This window comes from Schistocerca gregaria, chromosome X (assembly GCF_023897955.1).
Source record: "Schistocerca gregaria isolate iqSchGreg1 chromosome X, iqSchGreg1.2, whole genome shotgun sequence".
In the NCBI taxonomy this organism is placed as follows: Eukaryota; Metazoa; Arthropoda; class Insecta; order Orthoptera; family Acrididae; genus Schistocerca; species Schistocerca gregaria.
The window spans coordinates 543016833-543044184 of NC_064931.1; the positions used below are offsets into that span (position 1 = coordinate 543016833).

The 27352-nt window shown below is 39.3% G+C and overlaps 1 protein-coding gene across 5 annotated transcripts in view; it reads left to right on the top strand.

The window, feature by feature from the left end:
• LOC126298466 (rho GTPase-activating protein 100F-like) overlaps positions 1-27352 on the top strand; it is a 737196-nt gene that overhangs the window by 517846 nt on the left and 191998 nt on the right. For all 5 annotated transcript variants that reach the window (XM_049989795.1, XM_049989799.1, XM_049989796.1 and 2 more), the window contains 3 exons: positions 4031-4383; positions 17172-17455; positions 24557-24735. In XM_049989795.1, coding sequence (XP_049845752.1) covers positions 4031-4383; positions 17172-17455; positions 24557-24735 — 816 coding nt within the window. The remainder of the gene's footprint in view (positions 1-4030; positions 4384-17171; positions 17456-24556; positions 24736-27352) is intronic.

The window sequence follows — 27352 nt, forward strand, 5'->3', positions numbered from 1 at the left end:
AAATCTGAAAACCTGATAAGAAATGAGAAGATAGCAAGGTATCATATAGGCCCCAACTTCTGAATTTTTTGCAACCTGCCTTCAACTTCCTGCACTGCTCAATTGGTGGTTATGCAGCAGGTGTGTAGCTTCATGAATGATGAATTTAAAACAGCTTGAATTATAATACTGTTTAAGATTTTCTTTCATTTTTAGGATATACGTATTCTGGTTATGTATATCCTGCGACACAAAATGCGAGCTTTTAAAATTTTTCGTATTTCCTATATGAGTATGATAAATAGGAAAATTGTATTAGAGAATCCCAAAAATCTACCTTTTGCCCAACAGTGGAAGTTGTAAGTAACTTTGTTCTTATTTGCTCATATCATTCATGAATTATGATCAAGAATCCTTTGATCACATCTGAGGAATTTTCAATTTTGCATTCATAGTCATATGAAATAATCATGATTATCTTTTTGTAGAGGAATATTTCCTGATGTACCTTCCGTTATCATTGCTAAGGAAACCTCATAAAATTTTTTCTGCCCCCTAAAGTAAGTAATGTCAAACAAAAGTTGTCATATGCATAACTCCCCCCCCCCCCCCAAACACACACAAAGCAATTTATTGAAATCTACAGAAGAATCTTTTTCTGGCATTAAAACCTTCAATTGAATGAACAGCCCTTTTGCAAAAAGAAAAATACCAGCATGTAAAAGAGGAGCAAGAAAGTTGATACTGAGGGTGTAAAGTGGCTATTCAGATTCCAATGCTCATGAAGATAGCAGAAAAATGTTGTTAACATGTGGCATTGTGGATTATGAGGAAACAGAATTTTCTGTGGTCACTTCAAATCCATCTCTTAATTTTCTCTCATATTTTTAATAATATTTACTTGTAAGCTTCTGTTTCCAGTTTTCTACTATAATGGGACATTTGTATTATCATGACTTCAAATTCTAAAGGTGGCAGGGGTAAAATACAGGGAGCGAAAGGCTATTTATAATTTGTACAGAAACCAGATGGCAGTAATAAGAGTCGAGGGGCATGAAAGGGAAGCAGTGGTTGGGAAAGGAGTGAGACAGGGTTGTAGCCTCTCCCCGATGTTATTCAATCTGTATATTGAGCAAGCAGTAAAGGAAACAAAAGAAAAATTTGGAGTAGGTATTAAAATTCATGGAGACGAAGTAAAAACTTTGAGGTTCGCCGATGACATTGTAATTCTGTCAGAGACGGCAAAGGACTTGGAAGAGCAGTTGAACGGAATGGACAGTGTCTTGAAAGGAGGATATAAGATGAACATTAACAAAAGCAAAACGAGGATAATGGAATGTAGTCAAATTAAATCGGGTGATGCTGAGGGAATTAGATTAGGAAATGAGAGACTTAAAGTAGTAAAGGAGTTTTGCTATTTAGGAAGTAAAATAACTGATGATGGTCGAAGTAGAGAGGATATAAAATGTAAACTGGCAATGGCAAGGAAAGCGTTTCTGAAGAAGAGAAATTTGTTAACATCGAATATAGATTTATGTATCAGGAAGTCGTTTCTGAAAGTATTTGTTTGGAGTGTAGCCATGTATGGAAGTGAAACATGGACGATAACTAGTTTGGACAAGAAGAGAATAGAAGCTTTCGAAATGTGGTGCTACAGAAGAATACTGAAGATAAGGTGGATAGATCACGTAACTAATGAGGAGGTATTGAATAGGATTGGGGAGAAGAGAAGTTTGTGGCACAACTTGACTAGAAGAAGGGATCGGTTGGTAGGACATGTTTTGAGGCATCAAGGGATCACAAATTTAGCACTGGAGGGCAGCGTGGAGGGTAAAAATCGTAGAGGGAGACCGAGAGATGAGTACACTAAGCAGATTCAGAAGGATGTAGGTTGCAGTAGGTACTGGGAGATGAAGCAGCTTGCACAGGATAGATTAGCATGGAGAGCTGCATCAAACCAGTCTCAGGACTGAAGACAACAACAACAACAACATACATCTAAACATAGTGCATATGTAGTTTTATGCCAGGCAATGAAAAGTTTATTCCTGTAGAACCAAAGTGGTGTCATATACATTTGCTTCTCACAGTTAATTGTGCATAGTAGTACTATTAAAAACTCAAAAATGTTCAGCCATTACACACTGTTACAAAATTAACAAAGAATTTTTTGTAAATCCTATAAACACGTTTTAGATTTGGTCAGTTCCCTGTAAATGATTTATTTATCTTGGCTTGCCATGTTAGTTTTTCAGATATAATTTATACACACTGTTGTAATGCAGATAATCTGATTAATGTCACAGATTTTAATATGTACATCTCACAGCAATTTATCAATGATGCTAATTGATAGCTTATTCATTTACCAAAGTGGGCTTTGTGCACTGCTGGATGAGTGTGTCATTCTTTCAACCATGCCTGAACAGTGTTTAATATCCTTTCAGTCTCTTAATATATAGGTGTGTGTGTGTGTGTGTGTGTGTGTGTGTGTGTGTGTGTGTGTGTGTGTTTGCTTGTTTCTTTTATTTTTATCTCAATATTTATGTTACTTCTCAGTTTTAAACTATCATCAGTACTGTCCTCTGCAGCCCTGTCACAGTATTTGGGAAGAGTAACCAGTTTTGTTATAGTCCATTGTTACTTCTCTACATTGTGTGTCTTCCGTGCTGTGGAATGCTAAGTGCCACACATAGATGTCTTCCACTATTTGTATCAGTTTTCTATGTCTTTTCTCTTGAAATGTTGTCTTAAAGTCTAGAAAAAGAATTACTATTTCTGAACGTTGAACATTCAGTACCATCTACCTTTTCACGTTTCTGTCAGTGTTAACCCAGCTCCTCCACTTTCAGCAGTTGGTAAGTAGGTACTTTTCATCTATTTCATTTCATTGCTGGAATATTTTTTTGTACTATGCATTTTGAGTTTTAATTATCGGGCTTGAATACTCATTTTATACTCCATACTTCAAGTGCATGTTGGTTAAGTATAAGCCATAAAAAGGAGTGAAAATTAATGGATAAATCAGCTGAGTGTAGGATATGGTGATGTGTTTGTGAAATAAACATCTGGGATAGACAGATGCTATGTGCCAGATCAGAACTTGAAATCTAGTTTCAGCTTTTTTGTGGAAATAGTCCAAGAGCAGAACTATCCCAGCATGCCTCATGGATCAACTCGATAAGGCTCCCATCTGAAGTACCCAGTGTCATGTAATTCTAATTCAAATATATGCATGATATTAATGCTGGCCATTTTAGTGCTCTTGTTTCTACATTTGATAACTTATAGTGACACACTAATTAGAGACAGAGCACTTCATCAATTTTAAAAGGATGGAGAAAGATATCAGCATGACATCATTCAAGGAATGATGATAGGAATCACCTGAAATAATTCTAAATCTAAATCAGTATGGCCAGACATAGATGTGAATCATACTTCTAAATATGGACTTAGTATTCTAGCAATAAAACTGAAAATTTTAATTTCAGTAGTGAGGGCTTTAATTCAAACAACACTTTTCTTTTTGTTTGTGCCATTACTTTATTGTTGCTTGCAAAACTATTTTCAATCAGGTGAATTCTTTTATTGTTGCAACTGTGAGTTAACTGTAAAGTCACTGACTGGTTCTTAAGGCATGTAAATGATATGCACTTAAAAAAGGATAGTGACAGAATCTTTTCAGTAATAAATGTCTCCACTATTATTCTATATTTTGGTCATGGTGCAAAACTCTCAATCACTTGTATGAAATTTGTGCGTGCAAATGCATGTCTACAACACAAAAATAATATTTCTGCCTTTAATGATCTCAACTTACTGAGCTATTAAATGTTACTCACAAGACTATGCACATAAGTAGTCACATCACAAACTGGCCTGCTGTAAGGATCAAGAATGAACATCATCTGCCAAAGTACAAATTAACAGCACAAAATTTCAAGACTGTTACATAGATTCTTTAGCACTTCAAAATTTGTCTGTAATATATTTTGACAATGTGTTGAAATGTACAGGTTTGCTGTCATATATAATTAATATGTTTCAGGTGCATGCATTCTATTCAGGACCCACACAGCCTGCAACTGGTACTTCACGTCGTTTATCCCAGCCTTCCCGTTCATATTATGGTGGCCGTAAGGTGATGCCACGCTCAGGAAGTGATCAACACTTGCCTCGAGTAGAGTATGGACTATCTAGCACACCACACACTCTCTTGCGGTCCAGTCTCAAGGCAGGCACTGCAGGTGCTGCCAGCTCATACTCAGCCTCCCGTTATCGCAGCGAACAGCCTTTTTCGGCTGGGACACTAACACGGAGACACCGCCCCTCTCTTGATTATGCATCAGATACAGAAGCTACTTGCACTTCTTCACCTCGCACTTCCTACTCTTATTACAGGTAATTTACAAGTATTGTGTTATGTATAGATATTTTTTCTACTCAAATATCTTTTTCTTCAAGAAGATCTTTGTTCCAGTCGTATATACACTCCTGGAAATTGAAATAAGAACACCGTGAATTCATTGTCCCAGGAAGGGGAAACTTTATTGACACATTCCTGGGGTCAGATACATCACATGATCACACTGACAGAACCACAGGCACATAGACACAGGCAACAGAGCATGCACAATGTCGGCACTAGTACAGTGTATATCCACCTTTCGCAGCAATGCAGGCTGCTATTCTCCCATGGAGACGATCGTAGAGATGCTGGATGTAGTCCTGTGGAACGGCTTGACATGCCATTTCAACCTGACGCCTCAGCTGGACCAGCGTTCGTGCTGGACGTGCAGACCGCATGAGACGACGCTTCATCCAGTCCCAAACATGCTCAATGGGGGACAGATCCGGAGATCTTGCTGGCCAGGGTAGTTGACTTACACCTTCTAGAGCACGTTGGGTGGCACAGGATACATGTGGACGTGCATTGTCCTGTTGGAACAGCAAGTTCCCTTGCCGGTCTAGGAATGGTAGAACGATGGGTTCGATGACGGTTTGGATGTACCGTGCACTATTCAATGTCCCCTCGACGATCACCAGAGGTGTACGACCAGTATAGGAGATCGCTCCCCACACCATGATGCCGGGTGTTGGCCCTGTGTGCCTCGGTCGTATGCAGTCCTGATTGTGGCGCTCACCTGCACGGCGCCAAACACGCATACGACCATCATTGGCACCACGGCAGAAGCGACTCTCATCGCTGAAGACAACACGTCTCCATTCGTCCCTCCATTCACGCCTGTCGCGACACCACTGGAGGCAGGCTGCACGATGTTGGGGCATGAGCAGAAGACGGCCTAACGGTGTGCGGGACCGTAGCCCAGCTTCATGGAGACGGTTGCGAATGGTCCTCGCCGATACCCCAGGAGCAACAGTGTCCCTAATTTGCTGGGAAGTGGCGGTGCGGTCCCCTAAGACAGTGCGTAGGATCCTACGTTCTTGGCGTGCATCCGTGCGTCGCTGTGGTCCGGTCCCAGGTCGACGGGCACGTGCACCTTCCGCCGACCACTGGCGACAACATCGATGTACTGTGGAGACCTCACGCCCCACGTGTTGAGCAATTCGGCGGTACGTCCACCCGGCCTCCCGCATGCCCTCGCTCAAAGTCCGTCAACTGGACATACGGTTCACGTCCACGCTGTCGCGGCATGCTACCAGTGTTAAAGACTGCGATGGAGTTCCGTATGCCACGGCAAACTGGCTGACACTGACGGCGGCGGTGCACAAATGCTGCACAGCTAGCGTCATTTGATGGCCAACACCGCGGTTCCTGGTGTGTCCGCTGTGCCGTACGTGTGATCATTGCTTGTACAGCCCTCTCGCAGTGTCCGGAGCAAGTATGGTGGGTCTGACACACCGGTGTCAATGTCTTCTTTTTTCCATTTCCAGGAGTGTATATTTTTTTCCAGGAAGGTATTTATTACATATATTAGTTTGTGGCAATCAGTTTGCCAAGTCATTGGACACAGGACATTTGATTAGTTCCCTGAGTAAAGTTTCTAATCTCTTCTAAAAAGTTTGGTGTAATGACTGCAAGACACCTTTTTATCATTTTTGTAAGGAGCTTCCTTTGATTCATTGAGCCCAGTAATATCTTTAACCAGGCACTCAGAAAGTTCATTATAAAATGTAAACAGGCAGTCTAGATTAAATTTTATGAGCTTAATATAAATAATTCTAATAATTTTCAAATAACAAATAGTGTGTATCTTATATATTAGCGTAAAAATCCTGGTTCCCAGTTGAATTTGGAAGTCTAATAACTTTACTATGAGTTTTTTAATAATATTTTCTTATTAGTATATTATTCCTCATTGTAACTGACTGCCTGGTAAGCAGGTCTGTGGTTGCATGACAGTAGCAGTTACTTCATAAATAAGGATGTAGAGGGATAAATATTGTTTCCTTACTGTCTCATTGTTTCTTACCTCCCTCATCCTCAACGATTGAAAGTCAAAAGCAAATAGTGTAGCTGTGTCAACAGACACTTTCCTTAGTAGGAAAACAATAATTTACTTTAGTAACAGGCATCACTGCTGAAACTTTTTTTGGTAAGGACTTATTTTTGTTACAATGATGCACATCTGTCAGATTAGAAGGCAAATTTGATTACAAGTAACATGTTGCCATTCTTCAGCTCAGCTCTTTCTGTCTTAACTTTTGTAGATAGTCAGCACAAAGTGATCAGTTTGATATCTCTTGGCAAAATTATGTGGAATTTATAGCTTGCTTCCTACTACACCATATGAATCGAATAGAGTGGGATGTAGCAAAATTGCTTTGCACTCTGTGTTGCCCTCTGAAGTGCCAAGAAAATGTGTGCATACAATTTATGCATAATTACAGTCACAGAGCACACAAAAATTCCTTTTTAGATGTATATTACCTCAAATAATCACTGCCAATCTGAAGTCCTTTACTCATTGGTCCTTTCAGCTAAGATGTGGCAGTCTCCCCTAATGCTAGGTTAGTTACAAAGGTTTATTTAGCATGACGAGCTTTTGCAAATTGTTCAGTAGTATAATTTATCTATATAGCACTGGTATCTGACATCTTAGGGCAACACCATCATAGCCATTGCTTGCCCCTTTGAGAATAATTGTTGTAGTATTTCTATGATTAAAAATCCCAGATGAATTATGATATGTATATGGCTATAGCAAAAGAAGGACTCTTTTAAAAAGGTAATCACTGTTCCACCTTGTCTGAATACCTTTCTATTATCCAGCATCTCTGCTGGTGGTAGTAGTTTGAAGTCAAAGTGGAAATTTCTCACTTAATTTGTATTACCTAAGTTTCAGACAAGAAATCATCTACAGTAACACTGAAATTTACTATGTGTCTTTTGACTTAAGTTTATGTATCTGTTAATGTCTTACCACACTACTAACAGATACAGTTATTTTGGATATCTGTGGCAGTAATCAGAGACCAGATTTTAATGAACATACACCAAAAACACAATATCCAGGAACAATAGTTGCAAGTGAGTTAGTGGGAATGTATCCAAATATTTCATATTGGATTACTGATAATCTGTGGCAAAAACTTCGACATCAAATCTTTGTGTACATTTGTCCTGAAACATAAAATGTTGGGATAATATATACAAGAAAGTTGGTGGTTATCACATCAGGCTGTTGTTACAGCTTAATTCAGAAACAATGCTGTAAAATACTGGAGTAGCAAATAAGAATGGTACAAGTTTTATCATGTTACACTTTTACAAACAACAAAAATGCAGGAAACTGTTCTTGGCTGAAAGTTATTCATGGGGTTATATGGGAAATTAATTGGAAGAACTTTGTCCACAGAAGATAAAGATCTGTGCATCTGTTATGTTGAAACATGACTTTTAACTTGTCATAAGTGCTCATCACTCAATATCCCTGGCTTCACCTCATTTCTTTGATCTCGGCCATCTATGGACCAAGCAAAGTAACTTCTTCATGATGTTATCTTCTTTCCTGATTTTTGGTCTTCCCAGTATTTCTTAATTCTTTCATTGCTTTCTTTAGTTGTTTCATCTCTCCATACAAAGATATGTTTTCTGACCTTTTTCTGGAAACCTCCAAAATTTGTAATCTTGGTCTGCAAAGTTGGTCTGTCTAGAATTTCTTGTTTTCTAATGTTGATTTCTACTAAGTAATTTTTTACTCTCCTGACCCAACTGATTTTCATTTGGGATTTTTGTTGAAATGGTCAAATATTTGTTAAGTCAGTCTTCCCAAGTTCATTTGAAGCAAGAGGCAATAAAAGAAAATTCTCCTTTCCCTGAGCACATCAGATAGTTTTTCAGTTTGGGCGTAAATTTCTTAATTACTTATTTACATTCACATACTCTCATCTTTTTTGTACTGAGTATATTTCATACTACCTTCCTTTCCTTTTCCCCCAAATTTTCAATTTCTCTCTTTTAGGTGAGGACTAAACATTCCACTGCATAAAGCCACTCCAGTTTTATTGATGTTGTTGTGTTGGACTTTTCTTTTTACTGTGGGCATTTTTTTTAAAACTGTAGCTGTCCCTGATTAACGGATAAACCATTGCCATTTCCTGCACTCTAGTTTTATTTGATTTTCTATTTAGACTATTTGGCTTTATTATCCACTAAGTTCCTAAATTTATTCACATGGTTGATTCTACCATATCTTGTGCTTAGGAATTTTGGAGCACTTTTAATGTTTATTATGAATTATTTCTTCTCAAAAGAAATTTGTAATGCTACCTTATCCACTGTCACTTTCAACAGGTTGATTTGCTCAGCTGGGGTACTGATGTTTTTGGAAAATATTGCTAAATCATTTGCAAAAGCTAGACGCTGGCATCTGATATGCAAGTTTTTATACTCCAGTTGGATTACCATCCACCTTTAGTAATTAAGTAATTTATTCATCATTACTGATTTAAAGCATTTTGAATTAAGGCTATTTTGTAATGAGTTTTGATAGTAAATTTTATTGTATGGAAGTTTCTCTTTTTTCTAGTATCACTCACAAGATTTGTGATGGTGAACAGTATAGTTCTTTTGATTGTGATTTGCTTGCAGTATCAGCTAGTTTTTCTATAATTGGTTAATTAACTGCACTGAATAACTGTATTACTTATCCAAGCACTGTTTTCACTGTGTAACAGTCAAAATCTGATGTATTTGAAACAGGTGTACCAATACCGGTATCTTACTTGTTCCATAGCCTTGAGTGTTTCCACTCATGATGGTATCTGTAGAACACTATGTATCTGTTTGAGTGACAAAAAACTTTGTTTTCATATTCTTCAATACACTTAGGACAGCATGACAGAGATAAATTTTCTTGTGATGCAATATGGTGAGTAGCTTACACCATTCAGCACACTGCAATTAATTAAATGAGACCTAAAGTTAGTTCAGTGTACTACAGAATATGAAGTTTGGTAAGAAACCCTTAACAACCCTGAAGTTTTTGACAGTGTTACAGAGATACTAGAAGTACTAGTCAGTTTTGCCCAGTAGATCTGCACTGAAAGTTCTACTTGATTCTACTTTGCTTTCTTGCCTGTCATCATTCATGAGTAGAAACAATATGCAAACTATTTTTGTTCAATCTGAATGTATGTGTGTGTGTGTGTGTGTGTGTGTGTGTGTGTGTGTGTGTGTGTGTGTGTGTGTGTGTGTAATTGTTGTGTTTGTTACACAACTTGAAGTCACACATCCCATTTCTGATTGCATCTAGACTGTTGTATATCTGTCGTATGTTGGTGGCAATACACTAAGGCAGATATTGCTATCAGTCTTAGTCAAAATTGGTCTGCATGTGTTTTGAAGAAACAGATTTTGGTATTTAATGCTGATTATCCAGGTTACCAAAGTAACAATAAAACTCTTCATCAAATTTTCTGAGCTTAGTTGAGTATCTGAACTAAATAAAAACTTTTAGCATTTCAGTGATGATTTAATTTGTAGATTCCCTGATTATTCTGGGAATTGCTATAAATATGTTAAAATGTATGCTGAATGTCGGGTGTAGGCTCTGAAGTGGATCAGTCATTGTTGAATGACAAACTGACATAAATTTAATAAAAGCAGCTTAAAAACTGTGCAAAAGATGACATGTGAGTATTCTTCTTGACTTACATGCACTAGACTCTTCAGCTTCAAATTATGGTATTAACTGTTAATTTTTACGTTCTCAGTATTCAAGTTGAGCCAGAGTTCCACTGACAAACTTTCAGGGCTGATAGTATGGACCAAAACAAGCAAAAAAGTCTAGTAAGCATGGTCACAAAAATGCACTTATGAGCTATGAGCATTTATTCATCTTCAACACTGTGAAACACAGCTATTCAGGTGCAAAATCTTAGGAGGTACGGGATTGAATGGAAAAGAAGAGAGATATGACACAACCTGATGAAAATGACCAGTTTTCACAAAATCTACATTAGGGGATTTTTTAGAAATCTTTTCAGAACAATGTATTTTCCCTTCCTTTACACAGTGTACTACAAAATAACATTTTTTTTTTCAGTGGAACACATATCATAACTATTATGTAATTTAAGATATTTAAATTATTACAGAAGTCAGTTTTGGTTGTCATGAGAATAATTGTCCTCACCGTCTAGTGCAAAATTTTTGATTTATATAGTTGTCAACTGTCAATATCTCTTTTCATAATAAAATTCACATACATAAAGTGAAATAAAGCACTGTTTCATATTGCCTTTTCATACTCTGAAAAACTGAGGTATACAGCTCTGTCTGTTAGTACATGGTTCAGCAAGCCAGTTTGATATGACTGTAGGAAAGAATCCAAACAGCCCTCTTTGATTGAGTCAGATGATGTATTTACCATCTAGTAAAGTCATCAGAAGATCAAAATGAATTGAAAAATAATTTAGACAAGCTATTTGTTTCATGCAAAAAGTGGCAATTGATCTTTAACAATAAAATATATGTGGTCCTCCACATGAGCACTACAAAAACAAGCTGTTAAATTTTGGTTACAGCCTAAATCACACAAAAGTAAAGGTTGCTGATTCAACAAAATATCTAGGATTTACAATTAGAAACAACTTAAACTGGAACCATCACATAGAAAATATCATGGGGAAGATGAACCTAAGACAGTGTTTTGTTGATTTGGTCGATATTACCTTTTCTGGGGTAATTCTGCGTGATATGGGATCCTTATCCAATAGAATAGATGGAGGACATAAGATAAGTTCAAAGAAATACAACTTGTTTTGTACTATATATAAAGAAATGGGAGAGATTGTCATGGATATAATGTGCAAGTGGAGGTGGTCATCACTAAAACAAAGCCTTAATTTGTTGCTGAGAGATCTTTTCACAAATTTCAATCACTGACTTTCTCCTCTGAATGCAAAAATATTTTTTGACTCTCACATACATACAGAAAAATGGCCATTTTAATAAAATAATGGAAATTATCACCTGCACAGAAAGATTTAGATGTTCCTTTCCTTCCAAAATCTATTGGAGAGTGGACTGGTCAAGAAATAGCTGAAAATAATCCATGGAGAATTTAGTTGCATCAGACTGATCAAACCAAATATCATAATTGTTGATTTTTATAACTCTCCAGATAGTGATGTTAATTTATTTTTTGAGTAATTTGAACAAATGTCGAGAAAAAATTTAAAAGTCAAAACAAATATTGCAGTATGTGGTGATTCCAACATAGCCCAACTCAAAAACGTTTTCAAACCTACTGATAAAACACAGTATACACAGTTCCATACAGTAAGTGGCACAACTCCAGTAATAAATATAGACTTTGAACAGAAGTCTATAGCTAACGTAGAATTTTCAAAATTTTTAGGTGTGTCCATTGATGAGAGGTTAAACTGGAAGCAACACATTGATGGTTTGCTGAAACGCCTGAGTTTGGCTACGTATGCTATTAGGGTTATTGCAAATTTTGGTGATAAGAATCTCAGTAAATTAGCTTACTATGCCAGCTTTCATTCACTGCTTTCGTATGGTATCATATTCTGGGGTAATTCATCGTTGAGTAGGAAAGTTTTCATTGCACAAAAACGTGTAATCAGAATAATTGCTGGAGTCCACCCACGGTCATCCTGCAGACATCTACACTCCTGGAAATGGAAAAAAGAACACATTGACACCGGTGTGTCAGACCCACAATACTTGCTCCAGACACTGCGAGAGGGCTGTACAAGCAATGATCACACGCACGGCACAGCAGACACACCAGGAACCGCGGTGTTGGCCGTCGAATGACGCTAGCTGCGCAGCATTTGTGCACCACCGCCGTCAGTGTCAGCCAGTTTGCCGTGGCATACGGAGCTCCATCGCAGTCTTTAACACTGGTAGCATGCCGCGACAGCGTGGACGTGAACCGTATGTGCAGTTGACGGATTTTGAGCGAGGCCGTATAGTGGGCATGCGGGAGGCCGGGTGGACGTACCGCCGAATTGCTCAACACGTGGGGCGTGAGGTCTCCACAGTACATCGATGTTGTCGCCAGTGGTCGGCGGAAGGTGCACGTGCCCGTCGACCTGGGACCGGACCGCAGCGACGCACGGATGCACGCCAAGACTGTAGGATCCTACGCAGTGCCGTAGGGGACCGCACCGCCACTTCCCAGCAAATTAGGGACACTGTTGCCCCTGGGGTATCGGCGAGGACCATTCGCAACCGTCTCCATGAAGCTGGGCTACGGTCCCGCACACCGTTAGGCCGTCTTCCGCTCACGCCCCAACATCGTGTAGCCCGCCTCCAGTGGTGTCGCGACAGGCGTGAATGGAGGGACGAATAGAGACGTGTCGTCTTCAGCGATGAGAGACGCTTCTGCCTCGGTGCCAATGATGGTCGTATGCGTGTTTGGCGCCGTGCAGGTGAGCGCCACAATCAGGACTGCATACGACCGAGGCACACAGGGCCAACACCCGGCATCATGGTGTGGGGAGCGATCTCCTACACTGGCCGTACACCTCTGGTGATCGTCGAGGGGACACTGAATAGTGCACGGTACATCCAAACCGTCATCGAACCCATCGTTCTACCATTCCTAGACCGGCAAGGGAACTTGCTGTTCCAACAGGACAATGCACGTCCGCATGTATCCCGTGCCACCCAACGTGCTCTAGAAGGTGTAAGTCAACTACCCTGGCCAGCAAGATCTCCGGATCTGTCCCCCATTGAGCATGTTTGGGACTGGATGAAGCGTCGTCTCACGCGTTCTGCATGTCCAGCACGAACGCTGGTCCAACTTAGGTGCCAGGTGGAAATGGCATGGCAAGCCGTTCAACAGGACTACATCCAGCATCTCTACGATCGTCTCCATGGGAGAATAGCAGCCTGCATTGCTGCGAAAGGTGGATATACACTGTACTAGTGCCGACATTGTGCATGCTCTGTTGCCTGTGTCTATGTGCCTGTGGTTCTGTCAGTGTGATCATGTGATGTATCTGACCCCAGAAATGTGTCAATAAAGTTTCTCCTTCCTGGGACAATGAATTCACGGTGTTCTTATTTCAATTTCCAGGAGTGTATTTAAGGATCTAGGGATCCTCACAGTAACCTCACAGTATATATATTCACTTATGAAATTTGTTGTCAATAATCCAGCCCAGTTCAAGAGTAATAGCAGTTTGCATAGCTATAACACCAGGAGAAAGGATGATCTTCACTATGCAGGGTTAAATCTGACTTTGGCACAGAAGGGGGTAAATTTTTCTGCCACAAAAGTCTTTGGTCACTTACCAAACAGCATCAAAAGCCTGACAGATAGTCAACCAACATTTAAAAATAAATTAAAAGAATTTCTAGATGACAACTCCTTCTACTCATTGGCTGAATTTTTAGATATAAATTAAGGGAGGGAAAAAAAACTAACTTAAGCATTAGTGTCATGCAATATTTTGTGTAATGTAATATCTTGTACAGACATCTTTCTTTAACCTGACATGTTCCACATCATTACGAAGTGTCGTATTCATGATCTATGGAACAAGTATTAATCTAATCTAATCTATCATTAAATTTATGTTGTACTAACAATAGCCTAATACGTGGGAATGCTAGTTTGGACAATATTATAGCTGATTTCTCAAGAGATCTATAAAGAAATTCTGCTTGAGCCAGAAGAGCTCAATAAATATTTACTACTATAGTAAATGAATTAACATCTAAAACTAACCAGGCAAACACATCAGCAATTAATACTTGCTGATCAGCGTCTTAGAGGGCAAGAATTTCATTGGAATCTTTGTGTGCTCATAGCCATTGTAAATGCTGTTTCATAATTTTTTAACTTAAAAAGAATGAACTGCTTACTGTCTCTCTAACTGGACAACAAAAGGTAAAATACACCTTATTTGCAAACCACCTGCTACTATTATGAATAAATGCCTGGACAGCTCAAAATTTCAAAAGTTATACCTTTATACAAAAAGAGGAAAAGCACCTCCATGAGAACTACAGGCCAGTGTCTATTGTTAAAATCTTTTCCAAAATATTTGAAGCAATTTTTCAGGTACAACTTAGTAACTATTTTGAAAACCATAGCCTTCTTTGTAGTAAACAGCATGGTTTTCAACAAGGAAAAAACACTATTTCTGCCATCCTTGAAATTGTTAATCAGACACTAACTGCATTTGATAATAAGAATATGGTCTCTCTTTTGCAATGAATTTGCGTAAGGATTTTGGCTGTATCCTTTATGACATCTTACTAGCTAAACTACAGTATTTTGGAATAATTAATACAGCATTAGAAATGATTAATTCTTATCTAAATAATGGGAGGCAATTTGTGTCAATTCAAAATAACCATTCTTCACTGAAGAAAGTCACCTATGGCGTGCCTCAGGCCTTGTCCGTGGACTGTTCCTCTTCACTGTTGCAGTGAATGATTTAACACATTTTTTTGGGCTTCAGTCAATTACATAGGTTAATGTTACACCAGAAATCACAGGACACTCTCTCCTTAATGCTAAACTGGTTCACATCTGATTAAATATGTGTAGTAGAGAGAAAACTCAGCACCTGCTGCTGGGACTAGCTAAAGTCATACAAGCAAAATATGTAAAACTGCTTGGAACATATTGATTCCAAACTAAACTGGTAACTCCATATTAATTATGTCTGTAGAAAAATGTCAAGGGTTTCCTGTCTCATGTGGAAATTATCTGATCTAGTGAGAAATGAATATCTTAGGATAGTTTACTTTGGAATTTTTCAACCTCACATATCCTGTGGGCTGTTGTTATGGAGTCACTCACATCGCATAAGTGACGTGTAACTGATAAAAAAAAAAAGGCTAAGAATAATATGTAAAATTGGTCCAAGAGAACACTGCCACCCTTTATTCACTATGACCAAAATAATGACTGTGATAAATCTTTATATCTGTGCATTATTGATATATCAAAAAAAAAAAAAAAAACATAGCAGAGTTTGACACCAGAGGGAACATACACTGTCATTATAATAGAAATAAGATGATTAGTGGTGTTCCTAGGCATAGGTTGACTAAAACAGGCACCTCTCACAAAGTGAATCATTTGAATTTTTTTAATAAATTGCCACATTCTGCAATCAATACACCTTTCAATAATGTTAAAAGAAGGTTGTATAAATGGTTAATAAACAATCTGTTCTACAATTTAAGAGAATTCGTAGATACTAACAGTGTAGACATTGAGTTTTAGGATTATGATTAAAATTCTGTTCTACAGTTTAATATAGGATAAATTATTTGTATGTGCAATGTGAACAGTAATTAATATAATGATTGCTATTATATATCAGTGTAAAGCCCATTCTGCTACATGAGGCCAATGGGTAATAAAGAATCTGAATCTGAATCCTGAGGCAAGCTGACTCACAACTGTTGTCAATAGTCCTTCATATCCTGGATAGTGGCATGGGATAGAGTTGACATCCAAGCCACTTCAACAAATGTACTGTTAGGTACTGATATGGGGATCTTGTTGGTCAACATGAGTACCTCAACATCATGCAGACAATTCATACAGACATTTCCCATGTGTTGATGAGCAGTGTCCTGTAGAAAAATGGCAACATTATACTCTTGCATAAGAAGTAACACATGAGGACACAGGATGTGTTGTTAGCATTCCAACAAGAGCCAGCAACCATGACATGAAGTCATACCCAATGGTGTCTCACAGTATGACGCCAGGAGTAATAGTGTTGTGCTTCATTAAAACATTGAAAGACTGGGATCTCCCACCAGGCCATTGCTGTGCCTGCCAACAGTGATCAATCAGGGTGGTGCAGAATTGTGATGCATTGTTGAACACAGTACAACATCATACTTCAGCAGTCCTTGCTCCCCAGTCATGGCACCACTCCAGTTACAACTGTTATTGTTGTGCTGTTAATGGCAGCCTACTGATCGAATGGTGATTTCCTGGTCTGGCTGTGGCTAGTCTCCAATCAATTGTGTCATTTGACTTAGAATGTTGCAGGGAGTCTATTACTTCTTATCATATGGCAGGAACCGATGTGAAGAGTTTATGATGTGCTTGGTGCCCAGTACAGTGATCCTCCCATTTGATGGTCATCTATGGTCAACAGGGACATTGATGATGAGTATGTCCCCCTCATCTTCCCATTCAATCCATCATCAGACTACTGTCACATCTGAGTGTCTCAGAAAGCGGATATTATATGATTCAGGTAGTCAGCCAAATACAGATCCATACTGAGGGCTCTATAAACATTTGCCAGGTGCTGATAACACAGTCTTATCTGAGTACGTTTCCCTCTATGTCCTTCAAAGTGATCACACAACATCTGACACTGGTCATGCCATTTATATACCTTATAAGGGCTGGTAAACAACATCAAACACAAAGAGCACTAATGCACTCTAGTGGCCATTCTACCTGTCATAGAGAATTGCAACTATAATCATTTACATATCTGCCAATGATGTGTATGTGTACGATACTGCATTGACATCTTACTATGTTTTCTGGATGCTTCACTTTTTTGTCAGGTAGTACAGATGTGTATTAACCTGTTATCAATTTAACAAGCTTACATGTGTAAATAGGTCAACACCAGGGAAGGGTTTATTGTCCTTTAGTTTCTCCTCTTTTATCAAGTTAATCACATTTGACCTTATTGTGCTTTTTTCTCAAAACTAGTAAGTGTAAATTGACACTATATGTTCATATTGTTAATAGGCAGGGATTAAGCACTCCTACTACATCAAGAACACCAACATTATCTCGAGCGCACACTGGAACAGCTGTAGTAGGAGGTGCAGTCTCAGCTGCTTTGCGATCAAACTCACTGCCAAGAGACCATAGAGGGAGAAGTCATCACACTGCCCAGCAGGCAAGGCATCATGTGGTACACTTTGAAAGGGACTCCAGGGTGGCTCCTTCCAGCACAGGACTGATTGACCAGGAAGACAGTGATGGTGCAGTCTCTGCACCAGAACTACCGGTTACCAGGAAAGAGAGAGGTATTTTTTCTGTTTCTTTTACATACGGTCTGTATTTGTTTCATGCAATTTTAAAAAGTTTGTTTGTACAATTTCCCTTTGAGACAACTGAACTGAAGTATGACACACATGTACTGACTAGAGAGAAAAGTAAATCACTCAAGTACTTCTTGGTTGCATCTTGAAATAAGAGGTGATTCAAAATATTATACATGATATTGATACAAAATGTGTGAAAGTGATAACACAGGCAAAAAATGTCAACTGTGTTACAGTATAATTCTAGGTACATATACAAGTTTCACTGGTGCATAACAGTGCATTAAAGAAAGAGCCTCTTAAAATAACACATACTTTTTTCATTACCATGTGATGGCATGCTGACTGGCTCTTTCTCCCATAATGTTCATGATAGTTCTGAGTGAAAATAGTAGGTAGTAGCCCACAGTACTGTGCTACAGGTCATCTTATGTAACCTGAACTCATGCCCAGACAAACTGCAAAATGGACACCTCACTGGCACTAAATTATCCCATCCACTATGACCTCTAAACAAAAGCATGAGAGCAGACATAAAAATTAATACAAATAAAACTTAGACTCATGCCACCACATTGTGCTGAGCTGGTACCTACATCAAATACCACTGCCTCACTTACCATTCACCAAAACCAACTCTCTCACCAAAACATAGTGTTGCATGTAGGTGACACTTTCCAGTGAAACGTATTGTGTTGGAAAGTGAGATGACCACTTCCTGACATTGAATTGTTACAATCACCCAAGCAAAGGGGTCATAATATGTCACAACAACTGAGAGGTATATGGTTTGGGAGAGAGGAATGACGCATGCAGAAGCATGCAGAGAAACACAGGCAAGTGTGTCATCGAATTTGTTACATCAAAGGTAGATAGCTGGCCTTGCACTGAACTTAGCGATGGCACCATGCAGTGTGTGTGGGTCAGTGGCAAAGTGAATGCCAGAATCTGTACCTTTGGCATCCAGTTGCCCAGCCTTGCGGATGTAGTGATTCTACTAGCACCATAGCTAAGTGACTGCCACATGTGTTAACTGTGCCTGTAGCCCAGAACACAGCTGACTGCTCCCTGAATCCCGATTCATGAATCCCATGCAGAGTGATGAATGGAAGCAGCTGATAGCCATCATTGTAGTGAGCCTAAGCAGCTCCAGCTCTTCACCCAGGTCAGTTCCTTCAGTGCCAATAGACACCTCCACACCCAGGAGGCCACAAATTTGTGCTTGAGCCTCTCGCCTGTGGATGGCAGCTTGCAGTCAACCAGACAATGCCACCCAAAGAGCAGAGACTAGCATCTCTCGCACTCCTCATGTTGGTACAGCTGCAAGATGTGACATGCTCAGCCACAGCATGATGTGTCAATGCAGCAGATGTTGTAGGTAGCTTCAGCAGGCCCGTTGGCTGCCAGTATCCATCACCAGAAGGTCATCATGGTTGACCAGTGACTTAAACAATCATCATTCTCTCCAGTTCTAGATGTGGACAAAATGGCAACATGACTTCTGCTTTGAGGCTCCAGGCTCACTTATTTATACATCTTTTCCCTATGCCTCCATTGTTGTTCCTCTGGAGGGAACAAGTGGGGTGCTCTTTGATGATTACAATGCCAGCTTTCCTCAGCCCACTTCGACTCCTACACACAGGTCATTAGGTGCTGTTGTAACTGCAGTGTATGTGTTCTTCACAGCATGTCAGTGCCCTGTGCTGCTGTGCCTTAACTATTACCTTCCAGCCATAGCTGCATGAGATTACAAGAATTCCCCAAATCCGTGCCTGTACTTATTCATGGCGCAGCAGTATGTTTTATTCATTAAGGCACTAAACTTGAAAAAATGGTGCAAACATGAGTGAGCTAAACATCAAAACTCAGTACAAAGGATGCAGTGTCAATGTCACTGACACTGTCAGTAATGTGAAGAGTCCTTCTGTGTGGAATAGACAGACTGTACTGAATCACTGAAGCTTGTTGTTAACTCTGTTGCACACTGAGCAGGTGTTGCAATAATCTGACTCACAGCTGAACACAGATTCACAACTCAGCTCTCCAGATGAATGTAAATACTCACTGGCAGGGGCAGTGCACTGAACTTTGTTGAAGGTGTAGCTGGACGTTGCATCATGGTTGATCACTCTGCCCGGTAGTAACTTTCCACATAGTGGTCTCGCTGGTGTTGCTAACTATGCGTGTGCATTTGGATCTCTTTGATACCACATTCCTCCCATCTCCCAAACCTTTGCTCTGTTATCATGTACTGCTGGTTCCTGGAATGATGACAGGGGGAAGATCTGAATGCAGATGTCTGAGATGGGACCTGGTCTGTAATTGTGGCCAATGCTAGACCCCTGTCCATATGCAGTGTACACTTTGAGAGTGGCTGGGAACACCATGCCAACCACAGGGTGCACATCTGCATCCAGGGGCCCCAAAGCTGTGAATGGGATGTCAATGATAGTTGCAAAATCTTCTGTGTTGGTCTGGCGGATGCCTGGAGATGGCACCTTCATGGACATTGGCACAAGCTGCAGGATCGGTGGTGACACTATAGGCACCTGTTTCATGTCGATCACCATTGGTATTTTAACCAGAATCCATTGGTGTCTCAACCAGAAGTCATGACTGAGGTGGGTAGAAAGGCATAGATGGTGATTACTGCTGTGGACCCCTGCCGCATGCCGTGTTTGTGAACAAAAAGGCTGTAGCAGGGCATGAATCCAGTAAAACTGCAACTGTTTCTGATGTTGTTGGTGCATGTAAGAGTTTGGGCCACTGACTTACTGTCATGTGGAAAAGAGATGTAGATAGGCAAAGGCTCCCTTAGGCCTTGATCCTGTGTACAGAATGAATGCAGTTCCTCTATTTGTGTCTTGAATGTGCATAAAAAACGTGGATGAAATGGTGCCATTGTGATATGCTGGATGCCATTGTCATTGAAAAATTGTTGAAATTAACCAACATGAATTGCGGGTCTTTTTCAGAAATGATAATGTCTAACAGATCTTCAAATCGAAAAAATGGAGGTTGGGGCTGACACTGTACAGACAATAGTGATGAAGTGCATTGGGACTATAAAGAGAAACTTGTTATAAACATCTACCAGCAGCAACCATGGTGTATTCCAGAGTCCCTTTGGGTGTGGCAAACCATTGCAGTGGAGTGGACTTGGGTTCTGCACAGGTAGTGCAATTTTAAGCCATCTGTTCAGTTTGGGTATCCGTGCCCAGTCACATACAATGGCGCCCAGCTAGCTGCTTGGTGCATACCACTCCCCGATGACCTTGATGCAATAGCTTCAACACTTCCCACTGGAAGGACTGAGCGACAGTGGCTTGTACATCATCATTCTCAGTATGAAGAAGAAGGACACCTCATTGTGCAGAAAGCGCATGTTGATACACAAAGTAATGGCATGCCCAGGGGTGTTGGACTTCTTTAAGCTATGAGGCCATTGTAAGCATGTTGCAAGACCACTCAAAGATCTGGGTCTGAATCAGATTCCTGTACAGTATAATGATAGACTACTGGAAAACCGTGATGGATGTGAAGACCTTATGAATCAATCTGGAAGCACAAATCCTCAGCTGAATCAAAATCCAGATTATTTGAATATGGCAGTACTTGCCAGAGGAAAAACATAAAAACATTTCACCTCCCTGCATGGGCACCGTTCATAGGCGTGTGCTGTGTAACACTAGGGGCACAAATTCTTTGTATTAGACTGTAAAGTGACACACGGACAGCATCATTGACTGTTTCTAACACAGGGCTTTGCCTACATCTCAACCTCTGACTTCATAGAGAAATGAGTGTGTTGTGCACTTTAAACTACAGAAGTGGACGGAGCCTAAAATATTTACATTTGTGACATCTACAGTATTATGAGATCGAATAATAGAAGGCACAATTTCTAAAGGAGGATTCAGTAGCCCTCAAAATAGCAGTGCAGATGAGTGCATAAGTAATTGTGTCATAAAGCATGATGTCACTATAGGATAGTCCACACGAACACTTAAATTTTCAGTGTGTGGTAAGACCTCTTGGTTATGTGACTCACTGTTTAATTGTCTTCTCCAGTTGCTTCCTAAACCTAGAAAGCTTGTATCTGGCAACTGTTAAGTGCATTTGAGTATGAAAGAGCTCAACTAACTTCTGCAGTACCAATTCGTACTTAGTGTCCTCCTGTTGAAAGTCCAGAAACAATTTGACAGACTACCTAATCATTTCAGCACCAATATTAGAAAGGTAATGAGCTTCATGACACATACTTGTTATGCCACAGGCAGAGAAGTACTTCAAGTTGAGCATGGTATTCAGCCCAATCATCTTGCTGGCCATGAAATTCTTGGATATTGCATGTGGTTGTGGTTTGTTGAAATGCAGCTGTTATTGCAAGTATTTGTGTAAGTTGAGTGACACACTGCACCAGCTGTTGAATCTGTTGCCCTTGCAGCAGTACCACACCTGTTAATTGGAGTTGTTCCTCATAGCAGTTTTGGTGATAGTGCCAATTGTGAGATGTGCACTTCAGTATCTCAATGACACAACGTGTAGGATATAGCTCATGTCTGGAAAGGTAGTGGACCAGTTCCCTAGTTGGCTCAAAATGTGTTATATGAAGCCTTTTGTTCACATCAGGAAGAAACTCAAATATTTTCCTTCCTCTGTCTGTGGAATTCAAACTCTGTTGCCACTCTTCAAACATTAAATTCTTCGTTACCAATGGAATTTTGCCAGTTCCCCGAGAATTTCATGTATTTTTCATATTGTTTATTTTTTAGCAAATAGGTGGCAACCTTTTTTCTTGCATGAAGGTCCAGGGGACATACACCAATCAATAAGGCTGGGACATTGTAGATACAGTTCTGGAGGCTCCACAGCATCATAGTAGGAGTCCTCACTGGACTTTTCTCACTGCAGCAGCAGGCAACCAAACACGGAAACCATAGCCCGCAATTGCAGTTAATACAGACTAGCAGTGCAGTCTAAGGGGCAAATGAAATATCCTTGGTTCCATATTAATGGGTTTATTCATTATACAGGGTGATTCAAAAAGAATACCACAACTTTAAAAATGTGTATTTAATGAAAGAAACATAATATAACCTTCTGTTATACATCATTAGAAAGAGTATGTAAAAAGGTTTTTTTTCACTCAAAAACAAGTTCAGAGATGTTCAATATGGCCCCCTCCAGACACTCGAGCAATATCAACCCGATACTCCAACTCGTTCCACACTCTCTGTAGCATATCAGGCGTAACAGTTTGGATAGCTGCTGTTATTTCTCGTTTCAAATCATCAATGGTGGCTGGGAGAGGTGGCCAAAACACCATATCCTTAACATACCCCCATAAGAAAAAATCGCAGGGGGTAAGATCAGGGCTTCTTGGAGGCCAGTGATGAAGTGCTCTGTCACGGGCTGCCTGGCGGCCGATCCATCGCCTCGGGTAGTTGACGTTCAGGTAGTTACGGACAGATAAGTGCCAATGTGGTGGCTCCATCCTGCTGAAATATGAATTGTGCTTCTTTTTCGAGCTGAGGGAACAGCCAATTCTCTAACATCTCCAGATAATGGATGCGTGCTACATTTTCATCACTCGTTCTCGGCCATCCAGAACTTTTCCCTTTGCACAAACACCCATTCTCTGTAAACTGTTTATACCAACGTTTAATACACCACCTATCAGGAGGTTTAACACCATACTTCGTTCAAAATGCACGCTGAACAACTGTCGTCGATTCACTTCTGCCGTACTCAATAACACAAAAAGCTTTCTGTTGACCGGTCACCATCTTAGCATCAACTGACGCTGACACCTAGTCAACAGCGCCTCAAGCGAACAAATGTACAACTAAGTGAAACTTTATAGCTCCCTTAATTCGCTGACAGATAGTGCTTAGCTCTGCCTTTTGTCGTTGCGGAGTTTTAAACTCCTAAAGTTGTGGTATTCTTTTTGAATCACCCTGTACTATTTCCTATCCTTGCTACAAATTCTGTGGGGTCTGTCTAGAAATACCAAAGTTTTCATAAAATTCTTCTGCTTTGTAGCTCACACCATACTACAAAATAAAGGACCAACATTATATGTAAAAATTCTGATGACAGCCATTTTAAATAGTGGTTAAGCATTAGTTCCTCATTTTACAATTTGATATAGACTACAGCATAAACAAATTTTATAGAAACTGAATCCAGTCACAAAATTATATAAACATTCAAATAACTGTTTCCATCTTCAACATTCTTACATAAAGTATTTTGTTTCGATGTTTGGAAAATTAATTTGTTCATGGTGTGTTTAATACATGAATATATTTTCTTAAACAAAATTAGACAATTGCAGTGCTATTAACTTGACTGAATTTTCTCATTTTGAGAAATCAGAAGAAGCAATCTGTCTTACAAGGTGAAAACTTTGTAAGCCAAGATCACATAAAAATTTCTTAATTTACAAACATCCTGTTTTGACGGACTTTGTTGTCATCTTCAGGTCTGTAACATAGTGCTTATACATGAAATATATCTCCTATTATGACTTTTGACATAAAAGTTGAGAAAGAAGCTTTAGTTTGTCATTACTGTGTTTTTTGTGCCATAACAATCATCTGTTAAGTGCTACAAATATGGACATGGCCTATGTCACAAGTTGCTTTTTGCTTTTAAAGGTTTTATTTATGACAAATATTTATATAATGTGCTACATTTTATTTACATGACAATTTGGCTTAAGGTCCAATTCAAAATGAATGCATTTTATAACAAAAATTTTGAAGATATGGAAATGTACTGTTCAATTTCTGTTTTTTTGTAAGGCCAAACTGAAACTTCTGTGTCTCTAATATTATGTCATAACTCATGATATGAGATATATTCCATGTACATGCACTATGTTACAGACCTGAAAATGACAGAAAGGTCTATCAAAACTGGTTGCTTGTGAATAAAGAAATTTTTATGTGATCTTGGCTTTAGAAAGTTTTTAGCAAGTTATTCAACTTTGTTAATAAATTTTCATTGTTGATCTAATTTTAAAGAAATACTTATGGTGTCTCCTCCAGATAAATCAACCTGTAAAATTTATTTCAGGGCGTATTCCATCCTCACCAAGTGTGTTCACAGCTGATGAATATCGAGCTTGGTTGCAACGCACACCATCTACAAGTGCAATTTATGAACGTCTCAGGGCAAGCAGAGATGTTCTACAAGCACAGCGAGCACAAAGGTTCACATATAGTGCAGAAAATTTGTTAGATGGAACAAGACAGGTGAGAAGAAAGAACACTGAACATTACATTGCTGGGTACTTAGTAGGAAAAGAATTTACATTTTCTGTTCTGATTCTGTTATCCACTTTTAACGAAAGTGTGTAAGAAGAAAAGAAAGTCCCAAAAAGAATAGCAAGTCATCAACTTCTATCAAAATTCCACTTCTGTTCCAAATCAGATAAAATAGTATTAACATCTAAGATGCTCTACGTGCTCTGGTGTTGTGTTTTTATCTACAGATTTCTCATGAAACTTATCTTTGGCTTAACTAAAGTGAGGTTGTTAGTGGTGGGATGTTAAATCAAAGGACATTACTTAATTAAAGATGAAACATATTGCAGAAAGATGGCTTATAACTCTTCCATAGTTCTACCTTACATACATGTGAGATAGAGGAAGACACATTCACAGACTATGGAGTGGTTGAAATAAGAGAATCAATAGCTTTTAAGCAAAGAGGAAAAAAAGGCTATAAGGCAACGGCATTAAAGTACAAAAAAAAGTTGGAATGGAATGGACCACGAGAAAAGTGCAGTGCGAAGTTTAAAATACAAATCAGACCAGTCTGGGTGGAGAATACCTCATCTTGGTATTTATCCTCCACTGTATTTATCTACATTTGTTTGCAATCCCCACTCTCTATCACTTCTGTCTGGATCATTTCCTCCCTCCCCACCATGAAAAAGTCATTTACACAACATCAGGTTATTAATAACATAATTCACTTCGTAATCAGACCCATTGTGTGCATAACAGTGTATATTGCCTATTGCTTCCAATTCCATATGTAGAATATGACTAGTATTTTTCACCAGTTTTCCACAGTCTCAAAATTAATGCTTTGAGAAGACCACTGTCCCTCCAGGACAGTAATATAGCGATTAGTGTAGGATCTGAGTTGGTGCTGGAAGTTGTTTTAGACTTTTGCGGATGGATCCATTATGGCAGGACTCAACATTGCATTCCTCCTGTTGATCTCATCTCCACTCCCCCGTCTCACATCCACTACCTCTACTGTTCCCAAGTCCCTCACTTCACTCCATGAAACTACACCCACACAGTTCCATCTGTGGTTTATACACACAGACCTCTCCTAGAGCTTTCCTCCACTATGTTATGCGCCACTTCCAACTTCTCTGTCTGTGACATGGTGGATTCACTGATGCCACATTCATATTCTGTTCCCATGGCAGTACCCTCACTTCCCTCCAGCCTTCCCTTCACACCCTCTCTTCCTTGTTCCTCACCCATTCTACCTGATACAACCCCAGACTTAAGAGGCAAGTCATTGTTCAAAAACTTAGTGATGATTTCAATCTTGTTAGTGTAGCTATCAACTGCTCAATGCCTCAAATATCCAGAGAATGGTTACTTTCTCCAGTACTTGCAGTCTAGGTAGGACTTTCTAATATCATATTAAGATATATCAATATCCTGAGAAAATACATTCTCTGTGATAACCAACAGTCTGTTAGCAAGTCATAAATTATTTTGAAGTAGAAAAAGTGGAATCTACATGATTGCTTTCATGAATCCACAAGAGAGCACCTGTAAAACAGGTTTATAGACTGTACACCAGTTGTGATGGAAAAGGCTGGAAATTTTGTATGAGGTGGCAATTGCATTCTACCTCAAAATGTTCTGGATCTCCACTATAGCATCTGCTTTAACTAAATCACCAATGACACTTATTGAACTTAAAGTCTCCTTCCTTTTCTTCCATTAAGGTACAAGAGAGTGATATAAAACAGTACTTTTAAGAGTCATTCCTATTGCCTTCTTTTGTACTATCTTTCAATCCATGCAAATCACAGGTACTAAGGTCCATACCACTCATTTTTGCATTTGTACAAGAAATGAATGCTGTCTGCATTACTTCCTAAAGGACTATCTGAAAACAAAACTCCACTTCCATTTTGCTGTTGCCAATTTTGAGCTGTACAGCTCTTTGGAGGAGTAGTCAGGATTGGAAAGTGATATGTGCTTGTATTTAATATAGGGTACTCAGGTTTATAAAAAGAAACTGTATAGATTTGCTTGCTCATGGTCTTTACATGGCAAAGATTACCAGGGGAAAGAGAGAAGATAACTCCAGTAGCCCCAGCCAAATCAAAGGAGAAAGGAAAATTCAAAGGTGAAGGAGCTAAGCCATTTAGTGTCTGCCCTAGGTGGTGGCTTTGAACAGAAGAGAGAGATGTTTTTCTGTTATGGCTCTGAGAGTTCTCAGCCTCACAAATCAGGTGATCTTGTGACATTATTTGATTGACAAGCTCCTTTGCTAACAGCAGTTTGACTTAGTCCACCATGAACCATTTGATTGTTCTAGCATCACTGAAAAGCGCTGGATGAAATAGGCAGATTCTTTGCAAAATTCAAATAATTAAAATTTCTTACGTTTGGTGCCTGGGGTCACCTGGTACATTGCGTCCCCGCTTCCTGAAAGAGTTCACCATGGGTGAACATAACAGTCTAAATGGGGCCATAAATCTAGGGGATAACAATATTTGATTTTTATTTAAAATGCAATATTTTAATTTCATTTAACAATTCAAATCTTGGATGGTGAGTGTAATTGTTATATGTGGTGACTACAGTTGTCAATGCAGGATTGTGGTGG